Here is a 19,013-nt window from a genome sequence, read left to right as displayed (position 1 = left end):
AAGGAAGCAAATACGGAGTCTTGAGTTTGTTGAGTACTTTCTATGTATTTTTTTTCTCGTGGAAAAACTCACAGCGTTCAGATATTGTGCAGATTGCCTCCCAAGTAATAAATTGTTCTCTATCTTCAAATATGAGAATTAATATTCAGAATACACAATGTTGTTGAACAGTGTAACAGTAGCCCATAAACTGGAATTTTTCAAGAAGTCATTTCAGTTTTCATGTGTTTCCTCCTGCTTGATTCTGAAAGCTACCTGTCCTGGTTGTCTACATGGAAAAACTAAAGCTGTAATATGCAGAGTTTGTAGGACTTTGAAGTTGTTGTTAATGTCAGCTCATTTCAGTAAAATGTCTAATAATTTTAAGAAATGCTTGCCAGTTGAAAAATTATCCTGGCTTGCAACAGTATCATATATTTCACTAAAGCATTCTTATACTTTAAGTTCTGACTCTGTGTATTTGTTACTTACGTTGATAGAAATAGATGTGACAAAGAGGTAGAAAAGACCGTTTAGATATTTTCTTAAAAACACGATGTCTCAAGGCTACCATGTTTTTGGGACCTGCTGTGTAAATGCAGCTGTGCCCTCTTCAAGTCTCAATGTCATGTGAGCTATCACATATGAAGTTCTGTCAGAGGTACTTTTCCATGTAACTTTGGTATCTCAAGCACTGCCTTGTGGTTTTCAGGGTCAGGAAAACTGTCTTTGCTTTCAAGAATTTTTAAGATCCTTGTCAGAGCTGATGAAACTGAGACTACTAGTCTGCTGGGGGAACAGCTTCTTGATATCCTGTCATTTTTAAGTTGCTTTCATTTGGAAAACTACAATCATGTTTTAAATGTTGCAGTCTCTAAAAAGATAAAAATACCAAATAAAGCTTCCTTTGTTTCTAGTATCCCCTTTGTATGCAGTACTTTATGATGCAGTTTTCAGTCATGCGGGCAAAAATGGTGTGTTTGGTCCTTCACCTTCAAGAACTGCTTACACAGGCAGAGCGAGCTCTAGGCCTGAGCTGAGATAGCATAGGAAGTCAGTTTTCCTGTGTTACTTGTCGCAGGAAGTTGTGTTCAGAGGAGTAATGAAAGGAAAATGATCTCATGGTTGGTGACTGGTTGGAGCTGCAGTTCTTCAACACAGGATTTTCTTTGCTTTGTCCATAAAATTCTTATGGTCTGTGGGCAGCTGTTACTGAGCTATCCCAAAGCACTCAGATATGGGTGCTCCTTAATAAGTGTCTGATAGGAGATGATGAGATGATGGAATTTGGAAGATGAAATTTAGGAGTCAGACTAGGAGGAGGGTGTCCAAGCATCACTGGCTGAAATTGAAATTCATAGAAGCTCGCTTTTGAACTTGTACAATGTACTTCAAAAATGTGATGCTTTGAAGAATTAGGCCTTCAGATGTTAAATTGGAGAGCCAGAATTGGTTTGTGCTACTGACAGTTATGACCTTTCCTGCTGTCATATGGTTTCCCGTCTGTAAAGTAAGGATGTTTATAAATGTTTGAGCCATTTTAATTGTATAGAGAGTATTTAAAGGAGTGACATATAGCATCTGATGGTGGGTTTTTTTTGTGTGTGTGTGCGTGAATGTGATGCAGTGGCAAGGAAAAAAAAAAACAACAAGCCAGTTTAGGGAATATAATGATTCTTTACTCATTCAGAGATTTTTAGAGAGATTTAGTAAATTCATATCTAGACTAATCTGATAGGATTTAAAATATGCAAGCTATGTAAACCCTTCTCTGTGCCAGGTATATCTAGATCAATCATTACCCAGTGCGTTGTGAGGAAATTACTGCTTTTTAGTGGTGTTGCTTTATTTTATTTTTAAAATACAGTTTCTTTTCCATTTTCCCTGAAAAAGAAGAACATAATTGGTGCCATGTTTCAAGTAGTGTCATTAGCATCATGTGACTGAGACTGACTCAGTAAGGGAAGGACACTGTGGCATTCTCAGTTATGCAGTCCTTTTGCTCATACTTGCTGTCCTCTAGCTACCTGAGTTTAGTCTTTCACCGTGTCGAGTTGAGCTAAATCTGCAGTTCTTCATGTAGCTGGAAACAGTTGTGAAGACAGTTACGCACAAATCTAGTTTGTTGTAAAAGACTGGACTTTGCAATAAAAACTTATTAAAGTCATCTTGGAAGGAAAGAGGTGCGTGAGAAAGATTTAACACCCTAATGAATTTTTAAACAACTTACTGTAAAATATTTTCTGCCAGTTGTCAACAGGTTCAGTACTATGAGTCAATGCTTTACTTTGAAGATAAGAGTGATAAGACCCTTACAAGCTTCTGTGTAATTGGGATGTGGATACTTACCTGTGGAAAGACACCTTTTACTCTACACAGATTTAATTTGTGTTTTCAAGTGTACATAAATATTTGTATGTGTTTTCAGAGAACTTAGGGAATGATGAGGGAAGAAACAGGAAGAGCCAGCACATCAATATGTGTCTCTGAGCCTGGTGTCACGGGCAGAATTTTGGGTTTTTTGATCATGGGTCAGTTTATACAACACCAGGCCCGCTGGCGACAGACAGGATATACCTGTCTCGAGGGGAAAAAGGGTCTTTGCACAAAAGTTAGCAGGGCTCATTGAAAGAGCTTTGAACTAGATTTGAAGGAGGAAAGGAATAAAACCAGGCTTACTAGAGATGAGCCGGGGGGCAGCATACCAATGTTTGTGGGATGTTGTGCTAGTGAGGTCTTGCAGTCTGCCATCTCACTGGAGGTAGGGGATGGAAATCCATGCAGTTAGCAAAGCTGCAATGGTAGTTGATATGTTAGAAACCATAGAAACACCTGAGAATGGTCACACAGGAATTAAGGCTTCTCCCTGCAAAAAGGTGGCAGGATCAACTGACATGCATCTACACCAATGCATCCAACATGGGCAGCAAACAGGAGGCACTGGAAGCCATTCTGCAGCAGGAAAGCTATGACATAGTTGCCATCATGGGAACGTGGTGGGATGACTTACGCAACTGGTGTGCTGCTATAAATGGATGCTATAAACTCTTCAGAAGGGACAGGCAAGGAAGGAGAGGTGGTAGGGTAACCCTGTATGTTAGGGAGTGTTTTCATTGTCGAGCTTAATGATGGTGATGGTAAGGTTGAGTGTTTATGTGTAGAAAGCAGGGGGAAGGCCAACATCATGGCAGGAGTCTGTTACAGACTTCTCAATCAGGGTGAAGAGGCAGGCAAAATACTCTATAAGCACCTGGGAGAAGTCCCATGATCAGTAGCCCCTGTTCTTGTGGGGAATTTCAACCTTACCAGCTCTTTGATGGAAGTACAATAAGCAGAGAGGAAACCATCCTGGAGGTTCCTGGAGTCTTTGGAAGATAACTTCCTGATGCAGCTGGCGAGTCAGCCAACTAGGGAAGACACTCTGCCTGAAATGATAAGAGTTTTTGATTCTCAGAGAAGTAGGGATGGAGCTCAGCAGAACTGCTACCTTGGGCTTCTGGAGGGCTGACTTTGGCCTGTTGAGGAGCCTGGTTGAAGAGCCGCTTGGGAGGCAGCCCTGAAGGGCAGAGGGGTGCAGGAAGGCTGGACATTCCTCAGGAAGGGAATCTTAAAGACACAGGAGCCGGCTGTCCCCATGTACCAAAAGTCGAGCCAGTGGGAAGAAGACCTGCCTGGCTGAACAGAGAGCTTTGGCTGAAAGGTTGGTCAAGCATTGGAACAGGCTGCCCAGGAACGTGGCAGAATCACCATCCCTGGAGGTATTTAAACGGCATGTAGATCTGGCTCTTAGGAACATTGTTTAGTGGTGGTTTGGCAGTCCTGGGTTAATGGTTGGACTTGATGATCTTAAAGGTATTTTCCAACCTAAATGATTTTATGATTCTATGTGTATAGATAGAATAAGTAATCGTTAACGTTCTGTGGTGGTGGGGAAAAAAAAAGTTGGTTATTTCCAGGTTATGTTTGCTTACTTGAAGGGATTTTATCCTTATTTTGAATAGATGAGAAGAAAAGAGTTATAAGAAGGTGAGTGTTTTAAGTTTCAGTTGGTTTTTTTTTTTTTTGAATGAGTGCAATAAATCACGTGAGAGAGAAGATGAAAACGTGCATAGGTGGGGAAAATACAGTTAGTTACAGGATAAATGTTTGGGGTTTTTATGCTCTGCTCTGTAAATATATAGTATAGTGTTGCCTGATAACCTGTAAATTTAAGTTAACTTCAGAGAACTGAACAGGAGAGTCTCCTGAGAGACTCAGGTGATTTTTTTTTTTTTTTCTGTTTGTAGCATAAATAATTTGTTTCCTGATAGAACAAATGAAGTGCTGAAGTAGGTTCACAGATACAGAGAGCATGCCAGGAAAAAGTGCTTAACAACAAATGGTAATACAAGTAGAACAAAGGGATGTGAAGCCATTGCAAGGATTTCGTAAAATTTTCATAATTTGTCTAGAGATTTCAGTATGTAGAGATGATACTCTCAAAACCCCTGAAACTGTATAGCGAGTGACCATTTGTATTAGTCATTTCCTTAAAAGGCTGGTACATGTTGTTACACTAATTTCAAGTTTTATACACACACACACCTGCCCATGTTTAGTCCTGTTGAGAAGATCAGAGCATACTCTAATCTTGACAATTTTGAAAAATAGTTGAGGGCTTGGATTATACTAGAATTTTGTTTTAGAATGTGGTGAGATGAGGAGATACTAGCTTGGCAGTCATTTTGTTTAAACAAGCAGCTCTCCATTACCAGGAGTCTGTTTCCTCCTCTTATTTATGCATTATATCCTTTAAAAATTGTTATTCCATTTGAAGTTCCCCAAACCAAAGTGGTTTATTCTTTTTGATTGAGAGGTATGGTTAAAGGAAGGCTTTCTTGTACATATGCCATGCTAATGAAAAACAGCTGAAATTCTGTGAAGTCTATGCCAGAATATATAAGTTGATTTTAAATTTGAAAATTATGTGGTAAGGGTAAAGACATGAATAATGTGGGGTGAGAAAGGAGAAAAGATGTAGTGCTGTTTTATAGCTGTTACACCTATTCCTGTTAATAGCTGTGTACGTGAAAGTGTTTTAATTCAACATTTTAGTAGTTCTTATTCCTGAGGCCAAAGTATGTAGGGAATAAGGTCATATTTGGATAGTCCAGACCACTAAGAACATAAAACTGCAAACCTTAGGTAGTCCAGGAAACCCTGCACTTGTATTTTGTAATTATAGTCTTGTTAAAAAATAGAATCATGTGTGATCCAGGCTTCCACAAAATGTATTTAGGCATTGGAAACTACTATGAGCAAGTTAAACTGTCTGTTTTGTTTATTTTCCACATACGCCTACTTTGAAAAAAGTAGTTGGTTATTTGGAGGGACAAATAAAACCCTTTTATCTTTATATGTGTTTGTTTCTACCAGTTGTTTTTTCCCATTACCTCTCCTTACCCTTACAGAGATAATCAATTAAAAAAGAAGGTATGGCAAATGGGGATCTCAGTCAAAGAGTAGCTGGCTCAATTGCTTAAGTACTGTGCTGAATTAGAGCCTTTGAAGCGTCAGCACTGCCGGTTCAACTGGAAGTATTCATTGTTCATTGAAATGTGTAGATGAGTTTTGGGATTGTTTTTTCTTCATGAGATTGCTTGACTGCTTACTCTTACACGAATAAGCTGTTAGGTAAAGTATACATGCATATATGTACACGCATATATGTCTGTGTATACATACATACACATATACTCGGTAAGATAAGCTCTTGGGCAGAGCTCTTTCTCTCCCCAGTTAGGAGGGAAAATATATGGCTTCCTTTTTTGTCAGCTTTACCACTGACCTTTATTGCAGTCTGCAGGCAAGACTGAAAACTTGGCACAGACAGGTTGGATATCGCCTTTTCTTTTGTGATCTGGCAGAAATCCTAAATTGTTAGGAAATTAGACTTGACAGTTTGTGTTATTAATTGGAGAACAGTCTAACCGTATTATGACTGACTTCAATCTAATGCCCCACATCAATTGACTGTTCTCATCCTCCAAGGATGCATCACTTTTTTTCTTTTTTTTTTGTTTGTTTTGTTTTGTTTGTTTTAATGCTATCACACTCACTCAAGACTTTAGGAAATGTCATTATTCGAGGAATATAGAAAGTAGAGCCAACAAGGCTTTAAACCAATTCTGTTCTCTTATGGAATGTAATTTAAATAATGAAGTAATACCAGAGACTGTGGTAAATGGAAAGAAATTTGTTGACTTACCTGACTTGGCTATATTGCATCTGAAATAACCTGCTCTGTAACTGTTCTGTTCAGTTCAGCCTAGTTTTCTAGCTGTGACCAGTCCCACTTATAGTTACTGAAAGTACAAAAAGGCAAGTATTGCCTCCCATATTCATGTGTCAGACTTCTAGTTAAATACATTGATCACATATAATTTTTTGAACCTAAATTCTGAACCTAAATGTAACTTCCTAAATGTTACATCTGTTTTGTTAGTGAAGCACAAGTACTTTTTACTACAGTAATTTTGAAAAGTATTTGGTAGAAATATTGTCTCCCAAGTAGTGCTTATTATTACCCCCATTAAATGGCTAGTTCCTTTTACAACTTTAGTAAGGAACAGCTGCATAGCTAGAATGAAGTTGAGATTGAGCTTAAAACAGAAATTAGTCCTTATTTACCATAAATAAATAATTTTTTTAGTAATGCAAGTAAATGTTACTTAATTTGAGTTAAACTTTATTACAACAGCTTCTTTGTGAAAATAGCCTGACAGCTTTTGTAAAAGCTCCAATTAGTAGAAGAACGAAAGTGAGACCGTAGAATTTTAATTTAGTTAAAAAGTCATTTAATTATTTGATTTAATTATTTTACATCTGGCAGTTTTTATTTTCTAGTTCTTGAGAGTGGTGATTTGCTGTTAGCTTTTGGACTCTCGAAAGAAAACCAGTAATGAAGGGTGGTACTCTGTAGAATTCTGTCAGGAGCAACTCTCTTTAAATTGTCCGTTTAAAAATTTTGTTTAAGGAACTAGGGGTCTATTCCTCACTGGAAGTTCCTTTCATAGTGTTACAACTTTGATATCGGTGGCATTAAGGCTTTAGACAGCTCTTAGCAAAGAAGCTAGTGGTACATCAGAGATGCTCATCTCTACCTTTTGACAGTGAAAACACAGTTTTAACAACTACCCAGGGGAATATCGGAGACAGTGAAGACACAGCAAGTCAGAAGAGCAGCACGTGCATGTTATTCTCTGAACCCCCGCTGCTGTGGGTTTTGTGTGTGTACGAGTGGGAATGTGGTTGCACTCAGTTGCCCATTTTTCTTCTATTTGTGTGAGAACTTGGAAGTAGTGAAGGGAGCAGGTAATCTCCATGGATGGTAATTGTCAGGCTGTTTCCGACTGTCCCTTCCCCACTCAGCACTTCAGCTGCCTTAGTGGTGTAGTAGAGTGTAGATATTTACATTATCTCAGTTTGCTTTCCTGTTCCACCCTGAACCAGCACTATGTGTTTCACCACACATTCCTTGGGTGCACCCTGTAGAATGGCGTCTGCGGTATAGGATCCCTTGTCAGTCCGTTGACTTGCTTTTTGGACTTGATTGGGCTTGTACATTGCTAGCTGGAGAGTCCTGCACTAGACAATACTGTCTTCAGGAGGTCTTGACTTTATTCTTCTCACCAGGTGAGATAACTTTGCTATTTCTACTTCTTGGTGAGGCTATAAGATTAATTTGGGTTATATGTTCCTTCAGCAAAACATTTGCCCTCTCCTTTGTCCCTTTTGGAAGGTCACACTTGGACCCATCTGAACTGTAGTGTTCTGTTAGTATGAAATTTCCAGTCTTTACTATATTCCTAAGAATTTATAGGATCAATTAGATGATAATTACAAAAAAAAAAACCCAAAACCTATATGTTCTGGGCAAAAGTAGAATTTACAGTTACAAATTTCAGGTCCATTGATACTATCTTACTGATACATCTTTGTTTTCAAAAGAAAGAAGTGTTTCAAAAAGGGTAAACAACAATGTAAGCAGCCATGGAGAAATATTGTACTTATCTTTCTAAGACTTGCATACTTAAAGCTATGGTGCAGTTTAGTATTTTTTTTCTCACTGTTTTTAGCGCATGTATCCAACTCTCACACCAGAAAGAAGTGACAAGCTCTTCTACATTCCACCATAATTGAGACTCAGAACTCTTGCTGTATTGATGAAGGCTAGCAGGACATGTGAGAGAGCATTAGAGCTTAGTGTGAACGCTGTATGTACTTGAAGAAGTGGACCTGAATATTAACAGATTAAAAATAAACCAAATGGATTATGGATTAAAATGATAATATGAGTTCAGAACCCTTCTAGTTACACTGTCCTTTGCTTCAGATCTAACAGAAGAAACGACGTTAGAAATATATCAGAAAACGCTTCCTTTGGAGAATCTTTCTTTTCTTTTCTTTTCTTTTATTTTCTTTTCTTTTCTTTTATTTTATTTTATTGTTTCCTTTGAGAAATCTGTTAGCTTCTTTCCTCCAAACACAATTTAGTGCAGTTTACCCTTATTTGGATAAACATATGCCATTTTTTATGATCCCAGTCCAAAGTGCTGGGAGAAAATAATTAGTGACAAGGGGTTCCAAAGGCCAGTAATGTGCTTGAGTGAAATAAAATTTGTTTTCAGTTTAAAAGCTCCTTTCAATTAAATTCAGGTTCATCATGCCATCATATAAAACTACTAAACTTGTGAAATGTTCACTGGCATTAGTTAACGTGACACACTGATTTTCTCTGTACTTTTGGGGATGTCGTATTGCAGAGTACTTCACAATCATTTAGTCACTGGATTTCACTGAAAACTGATGATAAGGGAGTAAGTTTTTAGTTCAGAAAGGTGCACAGGCTGGCATGTCACAGCTCTCATGTTATGGACTGCTGGCCACTGTAAACATACAGCAAATACAAAATTTGGTAATGAAAATGCTAAGGCTACGCAGACAGAAAACTGAAGTACTGTAGCCATCTTCATGATTTCTCAGGTTTATTCACATTCACAGTATATGCAAACACTACATCTGTCTGTCTCTACTTTTTACTAGTATAAAAGATTATTTGACATGAAGCAAAAGTCTTCTAGAAAGCTTGGCATGTTACTCTGGGGTTTGTTTTAAATATTGGGACGAGCTACCCATGGAGCTGCTAAGAGGGAAGTATATCACAATCATGTTACTCTTAAAAGGGAAAGATAAGGATATTTCTGAACTCTGTAAGCTAAATCGAATGCTGAAAAAGCATGGTAATGTGTGTTTAAAAAGAGAAGTTTTCATATGCTTTTTTTTTTAAAAAAATTGTGGATGAATCTGTCATGGTGAAGACTCCTTTAAAATTACACTTCAAGCTGTAGAACCTAGGGACAAATTCTAGAAAATGCAGTATTTCCCTGTTGCCAAATTTTAGTGAAACTGGATCTGTATGTCGGCAGAGTAGGTTGTTTTTTCCTTCCTTCCTTTAAGCAATTACATGATTTTTTTACGTACCAAGACCACACATAGTTCTTGGCACATTTCCCTGGAGCTTTGGCAGTTTGTCTGCACCATAACATTTAATTTCCATTTCACCTGCTTTTTTGTAGAGCATGTTATCGAAGGACTAGTAAAATAGAATGTGGTAAGTTTGTTAAACTGTGATAAATTTTTTACTAACTCCTGCTTGTTTCTACCAAGCATGGCTAGCCTCCCATTTCTCTTTCTCTGTTTCTGCAGGCTGCCTTATATCGGCTAAGTGGGGACTGGAATCCTTTACACATTGATCCAAGTTTTGCTGCTCTTGGAGGTGAGCTGAGAGATATCATTGTATTAATATTTGGACAAAGAATGATGTAAATGTATTTTTAATCTTTTTTTTCCCCACTTAGTCTGTAAGTCCAGCAAGCTGGAAAAAAGTGCTGCTTTTATAACTGTTCTTAGAGTCACCATTAGATGTCTTCAGAGTTCTGCATGACACTTCTCTTTAAAGCATTGCTTTTTGGAGCTAGGAATATGGAACGATGCTTGGACTCTACCTACAATGGAAACCTGTCTGCTATCCTATTTACCTTTTAGAGCTTATTTGTTGCCACTATCCCATCTTTACAATTTCTGTTTCATAAGCAGAAATAATTGACTACCAAAAGCTTCTGAAGGAATTCCATAAATTCTTTGATAGATAATTCTTTCCATCTAATTAATTTTGAGATTATGTTGGCCTTGGTAGAATTTTTTGTGCTTCTGTGTAGTCTTCTCGATCCCAGTAAATCTCAGGAGAGCAGGGGAGAGGCAGTTTGCTAGCACTTCTTTGCTATAAAACTGCTAGTGCGGTAGTTTGTTCATTTATATAATGCTACGTGCCAAAGGAACAGACCATAGGCTATGTTAATGGATTCTTGCAGACATGAAATCCCTAAAGAAGGTTCTGTTTTCTTAAATCTATGTTGTAAAGGTATTTTTTGAAGTTTTTTTCAGGCCTTGCTAATGGTATAATGTGATTACTCCAGGCAGACAGCAATTTGATTTATGTAAGAAATTTTCTGGAATGTGTTCTATCATCATAAACTTTACAAGAAAATACTGGTCTGCAATGATTGGTCTTCAGTTTTCTGGTGACTTTTTAATACAGAACTATCATTGTGTGGTGTTCTTACAAAGATAAATAGAGCAGAGCTGTGCTTCTGTGTTCAAATTAGATTTAACATACTTCAACAGTGTCCTTTTGCAAGTACATCATAATTGTTTGGTTAACTGTGTTTTCTATGATTATCTGTAAATTCTTGTCAATAAATAACAGTAATCAAATACCGAAGTCCATAAAGAGATTTTCCCAGTTTATTAAACCATTGTGTGTGTTTGTTCAGCTCATGATTTTGGATAAATATTTAGATGGAATCACCCAATTACTCTTGAAGATGCTGGAGGAGAAAAATACATGTTTGTAATTGAAACTCCAGTGTTTAGAATAAACTATAAAAACCTTACAAAAGCAGAGGACTAGAAATCTTCCAGTGCTCTTTGTATGAGCAGGTAGCTCAGACACAGTGAAAAATGAAATTAACTCTGTAGATGAGGTAGTCCCTATGTCTGAGCTGAAAACCACTACGCTGGAATTTTGGAACTGGGCTACTCAAATACCTATACTAAATGCAGGTTCAAACAAAGAAGAAAATGAGTCTAAGTTTTTTCTTATTTTTTTCTAGTAATCAAAAGCTTTTTTCTTTTGGCATATTCGCACACCACTTTGTCTTTAATCTCTGTAAACGTGCTGTTTTATTCGCTGTCACCCAGCGTGCACTGGAAGCAAGCTTTCAGTGTAATGTGCTCAGGTCATTCCAGGATTATTGTCAAGCCTTCCTGTGGGTAATTTTTCAGAGGAGATATGCTACCTCCTGTATATATTCTTGTGCCTTTAGTCCTGTAGCTTGTATTTCCGAGATATCAGTAAGTGAAAGCAACATTTACTTTGTTTTCATTTTAGAGAAAAAGCAACTTGATAGCCTTATTGATTTGAGTATGCGTTAGTTTTATAAAGGAAATACTGGGGAGAATAGGACCATATATATTTGTCTGTTTCTGATTTCTGAAAATAGTGGTGGGTTTTTGTTCTTGCATAGTGAATTGAGCTAAACTTTTAAAGAGCTAAATGTCCCTATAAAATTCTGTGTGAGAGATACTGAGTACTGATATTGTTATAACGCCAGTAATGTGTTTTAGAGTTGACTGCATGCTATCTTTTTGCTTTCAGAAATAGTCGGTGCACAGTGTACAAAAAAGAAAGTGCTGTTAAGAGTGTACATACTCAAATATTTTACAGGAAAGAAATGTCAGAATGATCAGAGTGGAATACTTATAGCAAAAAAACAGACTCATGCTCCTTTTAGCCTGTCCTTCTGTCATATCTCGTCTCCTAACTTAACAAGTCAAAATTTCTGTTTCTCATCCTCACTCCTGATAGTCTTCCCTTTGGGCTGTGTCTCAGAATTCCCATCTTTCCAAGCATTGAGTCCCAGTGGCTTTTTTGTCTCTGTCTTGAAGGTGGTTTCTTTTTCTACATCTTTCGATTCTCTGCAGGCTAGACTTTCTCCTGTCCCCTCTTTTTTGTTTGGTTGTTTTGCTTTTGCTTTTTTCTTGCAGCTGTTGTCCCTTTGGGCAACTTTTCATGCTGTGTAGATGCTATGAAGAGTTGTTTAGAGCTCAGTAAAAACAGACTGGCAGCTGAGAGTGGCAGATGAGTTCCAGGCAAGGCAACTGCTTTCCCAGCCAAAGCTGGACAGACCTGTTTCGAATCCATGAGCTCTTGCAAGTATGATCTGTTACTGTTCATATGCCCTGTCAGGTCAGAGCAACCTGTTAAAGGGTCAGAACATACTCAGTACAAGCAGCATCTTTAAAACTTAACCGTTGCACTTCAGCAAATCTCAGGCCAGTTTTCAAAGCTTTGTTTTGTCAGACGTTGACAGGCCTGGAAAAAGATTCAGTGCTAATACAAAGATTATCCGCTGCCAAGGTTCAGCTCCTGCTCCAAACCATAGAAGTGTGAGGAAACCTGACCTAAAATGTCAGTATAAAAAAAACACTGTAGGTTTTTTTTCTTCTTTTTTGTTAGATGCCTTCAAAATGAAATCTTTTCAGGGTTTTTTCCACTTGTAAATAAAGAAAAGTTAATCTTGAAATGTGTACTATATTTGAAGACATTTGGCAACCACGAGTAGGAATTACAAATGGGAAGCATCAAATAATCTTAGTATCACTTTTTAATCGTTAAAATACCTCTTACCCTTGATATCCATACTTTCATGTAACTGTGCGTCTGGTGTGCCTATACATGTATACTAAAAGAGCCAATCTCCTAGTTTTTAGTTTTGTCACCTCTACAGACAGGGACTAATTTTACTTGTCTTACATAGCATATGCGTTGTTGGAGTGCCAGTTCTCAGTGAGCACTTTCCCTTGCCTCAAAGTAGAGGAAACAATAAATGGTAACAGGCAGTTTTTCAGTGAGATAGGCTAAAAAGAAAAAAGGAGGAAAAATACTATGAATAAAATATAGATACTTATAGAAGCAACATGCAAACACGTAATATTATAAGTGCTAAAATGTTACTTTTTGAAATAGGATTTAAGAAGCCTATACTTCATGGACTATGTACCTTCGGGTTTGCTGCTAGAAACGTTTTGAAGCAGTTTGCAAATAATGATGTGAACAGATTCAAGGCGATCAAGGTCTGTGTCTTCATTCCTTGCAGTTAATTTTCTTGATTTTTCTGGTTTTAGTGCCAAAAAGCCACAACACTTTAGGGTGGGAAAAGGCTTTTGCACCATCTTTACTCCCACAATTGCTTCTACTTATTGCTGCATGCATTTTAATGCCTCAAGTGTGTTTACTTAAATATTTAGGCTTTCTACATTGCTAGGTGACTGTTTTTTCTCTTTGTTTTTTCTTGTTTCAGTAGACCCTATGCTTTTAAGTTTTGCATGTACATATCACAGATCTGTTCACACCCCTACTTCTTTTTTTTTTACTTTTTTTTTTTAGGTTCGCTTTGCAAAACCAGTCTATCCAGGGCAAACTTTACAGACGGACATGTGGAAGGAAGGAAATAGAATCCATTTTCAGACCAAGGTCAGAACGAACTCACTGTTGTGGGCTTTAGAGAAAGATGTGTTGGCTGAATGACTGGGTATATGAAGGGAAGTGGCTCATCAAGCACACTAGTGAAGAAGGTTTTGTAAAAAAAAAATATGCGAACAGAATGAAATATTCTTACATATTTTATGGTGTCATTAAGATTCCGATAAAGATACTATTATGTGCATAGGACTTAATACACTCCTTAAATAATATGAGAACTCATTTCGTTGTATTGCATTTTGTGTTTGTTCACTGTGGAAGAGCAAAAACCAGTCATTCCCAGGTCAGCATAGTTTGTACTTGTTTTCTGCAGCGAGTCATAAGCTTGTTTATACATCTTTTTTAACATTTATTTATCTTAAGTCAGCTCCTGAGAGTTAGTTTATGCAGGTAAACCTCCCCAGATTTAGCTTAAACTGAGTTAAATTTGAGCTGCATCTGTGGAGAATAGCTACAGTAAAACAGTTTGCACTGTTATAAATTCAGTTTTTGCATTATTCTGTTTTCTTTGGCATGTTAGCATTTTGTGTGGGTATCCTGTAATCTTCTCCTACACTTGGTAGGATACTTACTGGAAACTAAGAGTAAAATACTCCATGTGGAGGTGAAAAGTAAATCCCTATCACTTCTGTTGTAGCATCCTGTGATACTGTCACTTTCTTAAACTGTGATTTGCTACAGGTATTTGTCAATATATGTTGGTTTATGCAGATGCAATTTACAGTCCTTTGGCTGGCCGAAGTTTTGCAACCCCGTCTATGTAAAAAAGTGGCCTGCTATTGATTAGTGAGTACAGCAGCAGGGATAGTTGCGGCTGCGGGGGACTGGACAGGAAAATTCAAGTGAGGAGAGTCATCCTAAAGTTGTAGGATTGCACTTTCCACAGGAATACAGCTTTGTGGAATGAAAGTTGACTGAAGGAGGTAAATCTTGTTGGCACACACGATGACTGTTGGCAGCTATAGAATTTCTGAATAACAACATCAAGGTTACTATGTACAAACTCTCCATCTCTGGTTACTAGTAGGAAACAAGACAATTTGGTGCCTCAGATGAGCTCTAGAGATAACTGTATTGGAGATGGTGTAGCTATATTTAAAAAGTACTACCGCCCTGACCTGACAGACTTTTTCTAGACTTCAGGTTATTTACTTTTGAGGGTTTGCATGTAGAGTATAAATTAGCAGAATTTATTATGTACTTCCAAGTCCTTTGGAATTTGTAAATAGAGTGGGATGTTTTGTTGTGCTTAAAGGTTGGAATTTTTATTTTGCTTGATTTAGTAATTGCTAATGTGTAGAGTTTGGGGGAATTTTGCTACAGTTTTTTTTCCATAAGTGTGGAGTAACATTTTAGAGAGAAATTAAAATGTTTAACAGGATTATAGAAAACTATCTTGTTTCAACAATTAAAAATTATGCAGAATTCTTTTTCTTAGTGCGTATTGGATTAGTCTGAAACAAAGTATCATCGTCTTTGTAGTAAACTCTGGTTAAATCAAACTTTGATGTGCTGGTTTAAGTCCATTTTCAGCATTGTCTGCAGTAGCAGTGGGTGATAAGCTGTTAGGCATGATTTGAGTAATTGTTATTATGTAGTCTTTCTGAATTAATTTTACCTGTGCAATAAGCTAGGCTGTGATACTGGATATTCCTTCACTTTGGCTATTTATCATATAACTCTCTGTATGCATTGTCGGTGAGTCATTTTGCCATCTTCTGTTTGCTGCCCTAAGTCAGAATGGTTTGTCAGATCCCTTAAAGACTCAATGCTAAAGGAAACCCATTTTCTTCTCCGAGTTAACTATTTAAAAAAATTAAGATAGAAGGATATCCAGGTGGTTTTTGTCTTTCTTCTTCCAAGCTTTCTGGTTTTACATGCTTAATTTTTTTTTTCTAGTTCAAGTTGCAGTGTAAGGCATGTGGAGGTAATGAAACTGTCTAGATGAACTCTTGACAACTGCGTATCTGGCTCAAGGAAAAACATTTTAGAACACTGCCTTTCTCAGAACTATTTATGAGGTAGCATTAACAGTAACTTATAACACTGAAGGTAAATTTTCAGATAAATTGAGATTTTTCAACCATTTTGTGAACAGAAAAACAGCCATATATTTTGGTATAGTTTATGAAGAAGCAAATAATTACTTTGTTTAAGGAGCTGTGTCATGTTAAAAGAGGTCCTTGAGCCCTTTATGTTTGATCAGCCTGTCAGTTTCCCAAGAAAGACAAGACCCCTGTGCCTGACCAGTCTGTCCACTACCTGTGTTTTGAGAGCCCACTGTATCGGAGGGTGAATCGACTGACCTATTCAGGGACCCACACTGACAGTGTCACTGAGTGAAATCCCTTATATCAACTACTCAGATCTCCAAAGACTTACACAAAATGAACTTCAGCTGAATGTTTTTATTATACAGAACACAAGTTTGTGACAGAATAAGGTTCAGACATTGTCAATGATAATACACTGACTGCAAAACAAGCTTAAAACAATACACCCAACAATGGCTAGCATGAGTTAGTCATACAATAAAGTTCTTACCCAGTAGACGTTCCTATGGGGGAGGAGACAAGTTCAGCCCATCAGCTGATCCCAGAAGTTACGGTGGAGTCTTCCCTAACTTCTCCCCAGCTTTGCTTACTTTTAATGCTTCATAGTACATTGCATATTCATTATCATACACAGGATTGGTTACAAGTTTCTCGCTTCTAATGCAAATTAGTACGCATCCTCAGATAGGACTGCTGAAGTTCTTCACTAACTACGAGTGCTCCACAAGTGGGGTTTTTTCCCTCTTTTGGGGGGGGCTATTTGAGTCGGAGGTCACGATCTCTCACTACCACAATTAGCTTTGTTCTGCTTTCATCTAATTTTCGGTTGATGTCTGTGGACTGCAACACCTTATCAGCTTGTCTCCTTTTACAGCTAGAGGTTTCCTTGCTTGAAGTCTTCTATCTGCAACAACTCGGATCTTTTCATTATCTGCTCTTTGTTTCTCATCCTTACCGGGGCTGACTCCCTTGATTAGAAGTAACAACTTTAGAGCCACCCTTTTGTTACTTCAGTCCAGGACCGCATTGAGGGGGAGCTTGAGTGACTCCAGTCATACATGTTTTTGTTACTTGTTGGTATCGCGTGCCCAGTGAGGTGTGGTAGTACTTTGGAGGCAGGTGACTCTGCGATGGGGGTGTGTGTTAGTGTAACAGTGAGATTATTTCATCTGAGGAAAGTAATTTTGCCACAGTGGTTGGCTCAGCAGTGAATATCTCATAGATTCTTCATTTGGGAACTGCTGTGCAGCTTGTCAGCTGTGTGGTGCCATCAGGTCCCCCTTCCTGCAGGGAGTACCACAGAGCCTGGCCATGGGGTCTCCACTCGGCTCCACCCTCCGTTACTCCTATCAGCAGGTGCTGGGATGGCAGGGTGTGTTGCTTAGGGAGCTGTGGTAAAGTAGGTCCTGTGCACGCCAACCATCCTGAAAGTGATGGTTTACCCTAAAAACCTTCCTGTAACACTGCGCTTCTGTTAGGTCCCAGTTTTCTCTAATTCCCCCCCCCCGAAGTAATGTTCCCACAAGCTGTTTGCAAAACATAGTATGCTAGCTTGCCTGAAGGTTACAATGCATTTATAGCGTGGTTGTTTTGGTTTTTTTTTACTCTGGAACTTTTGTGTTTTTTCTTTAATCTTTGATTTTAAAATGTAAGGAGGACTCCTTGGTTGCCCTTCTGTTGTGACTTTTGCAAGTATGTTACTACTTTAATGTGTTTTTTTTCCCTCACCACAGATCAAAGAGACTGGAGAAATTGCTATTGCAGGGGGCTATGTGGATATAGTACCAGCCTTGGATAAGCCTTCTGCTCGGGAGCCTCTGAAGGTAAGGGGAAGCAGCAGAAGTCTTAACTTGCAAAGCAGCATAGTTAGGCTTTGTTTTTGTGAAAAACACAGGAAAAATACTTAGATCACTGACCAGTCTAATTTGCAGTACTTAGATGAGTGTATGAATTCAGAGATGTAAACACATTGTTTTTAAGATACAGAGGTTCATGGATCTATTTGAGGGGAAAAATACAGACATTTTAAGATACACAGGAAGGCTGATGAAATTCTATGTGCTTGCTGCCAGTCGAACTGTCAGGATAAACATCATGCTATATATTACTAAAAAAGCGAGGCATGCACCAGTGAGGGCCACAAGTTTTGAGCACTTGCATAACTTAAGATTGAAATTAGTTGCTATAATTTGGGGCTGTACTTCTAAGACGAACATTTTGTTTTCATTTTGTGGGTGTAAAAGATCAAACTCAGTGTAAGTTGTAAAATTGTGTGACCTTTCTTAGATTTTTCAGAGAGACATGGGGAAGGTGGCAGGAAGGCATTAGAATAGAAAAAAGGAAAATGAGATAGTGTACTTATAGAGAACAGTTTTTTCATTGAGTCATTTTGAAAGAATGCTTTCATGGCTATTTGTGCATGTCATTAGGCCTAACACGCAATATGTACTTTACATATTTTAAAAAATCCTATGCATGTATGCATTAAGCCTTGGGTACTGGACTTGCCACAAAAGATAGAACTGTACATGCAGTGCTGAGGATGTCTGGGGTTCTTAATGTCATCCAAAAGAAACAGGTGCACCAGTGCTTGCCTTAATAAACTATATCTTTTTTCCCCATTGATTCCTGCCTGCAAGGGATGAAACTTCAATGTTTCATTAAGTTTCATAAGTTCATTCAAAGTTTATTAAGTATTGAGATAGTTATATTCATATTAAGCTTGTGATATATTCCTGGAACTCGTTTCTTTTTGCTGGTAGTGTTTAGTCCTCTGATATTCTGCACTGTTGCCAGGTCTGCATTTGAAGTTCAAACATACAAGCATTAGAACTTTTCAGTGAAATAATTACAGAGTTTTTTGATTTTTTAGTTAATATGGGCAAAGCAGTTACTTTTCCTTAGGCTTACTCTGGTAAATTAAAGTGCTTTGGCAGAAGTTTGCTGACAGAGGCAGATATCCACCAGGGGAAAGTAGCTTGAATGAGTGAAGATTGGCAAATTCAGATGTCATCAGGAACTCTGTTATATAATGGAGAATGTTAGGCTTAACCGAAGAGGTGGCAAGACAGCAGCGTAAGGAGTATTGCATTTTGGTGAGCAGGTAGGTACAGCAGAACAGCTAAAGCTATGAGAGCTTCTTTGCTCCAAGTCCAGTTAGATGAAAAATGTCACGGAACATCTTCTTAAAGTGTAGCATTTTAACCAGTACGAATACTTGTTAAAGAAAAAAATGAAAGATTTGTAAAATAAGGCTTGTTTGGATAAGTTGAAAATGTAAATGTAGCTAGTCCCGCACTTAAATGATAAACACATTGTGTGTCTACACTGGAGGT

The 19,013-nt window shown here is 37.9% G+C and overlaps 1 protein-coding gene across 1 annotated transcript in view; it reads left to right on the top strand.

The window, feature by feature from the left end:
- Nucleotides 1-19,013, top strand: part of HSD17B4 (hydroxysteroid 17-beta dehydrogenase 4) — a 68,012-nt gene that overhangs the window by 36,874 nt on the left and 12,125 nt on the right. Inside the window, exons 18-21 of the mRNA XM_055698561.1 lie at nucleotides 9,727-9,796; nucleotides 13,109-13,215; nucleotides 13,529-13,615; nucleotides 17,412-17,501. Of these exons, the coding sequence (XP_055554536.1) occupies nucleotides 9,727-9,796; nucleotides 13,109-13,215; nucleotides 13,529-13,615; nucleotides 17,412-17,501 (354 nt within the window). The remainder of the gene's footprint in view (nucleotides 1-9,726; nucleotides 9,797-13,108; nucleotides 13,216-13,528; nucleotides 13,616-17,411; nucleotides 17,502-19,013) is intronic.

The sequence above is a fragment of the Falco cherrug genome, chromosome Z (assembly GCF_023634085.1).
Source record: "Falco cherrug isolate bFalChe1 chromosome Z, bFalChe1.pri, whole genome shotgun sequence".
In the NCBI taxonomy this organism is placed as follows: Eukaryota; Metazoa; Chordata; class Aves; order Falconiformes; family Falconidae; genus Falco; species Falco cherrug.
Note: the sequence above shows the minus strand (reverse complement) of the source record. Positions and strands in the feature narration are given on the sequence as shown.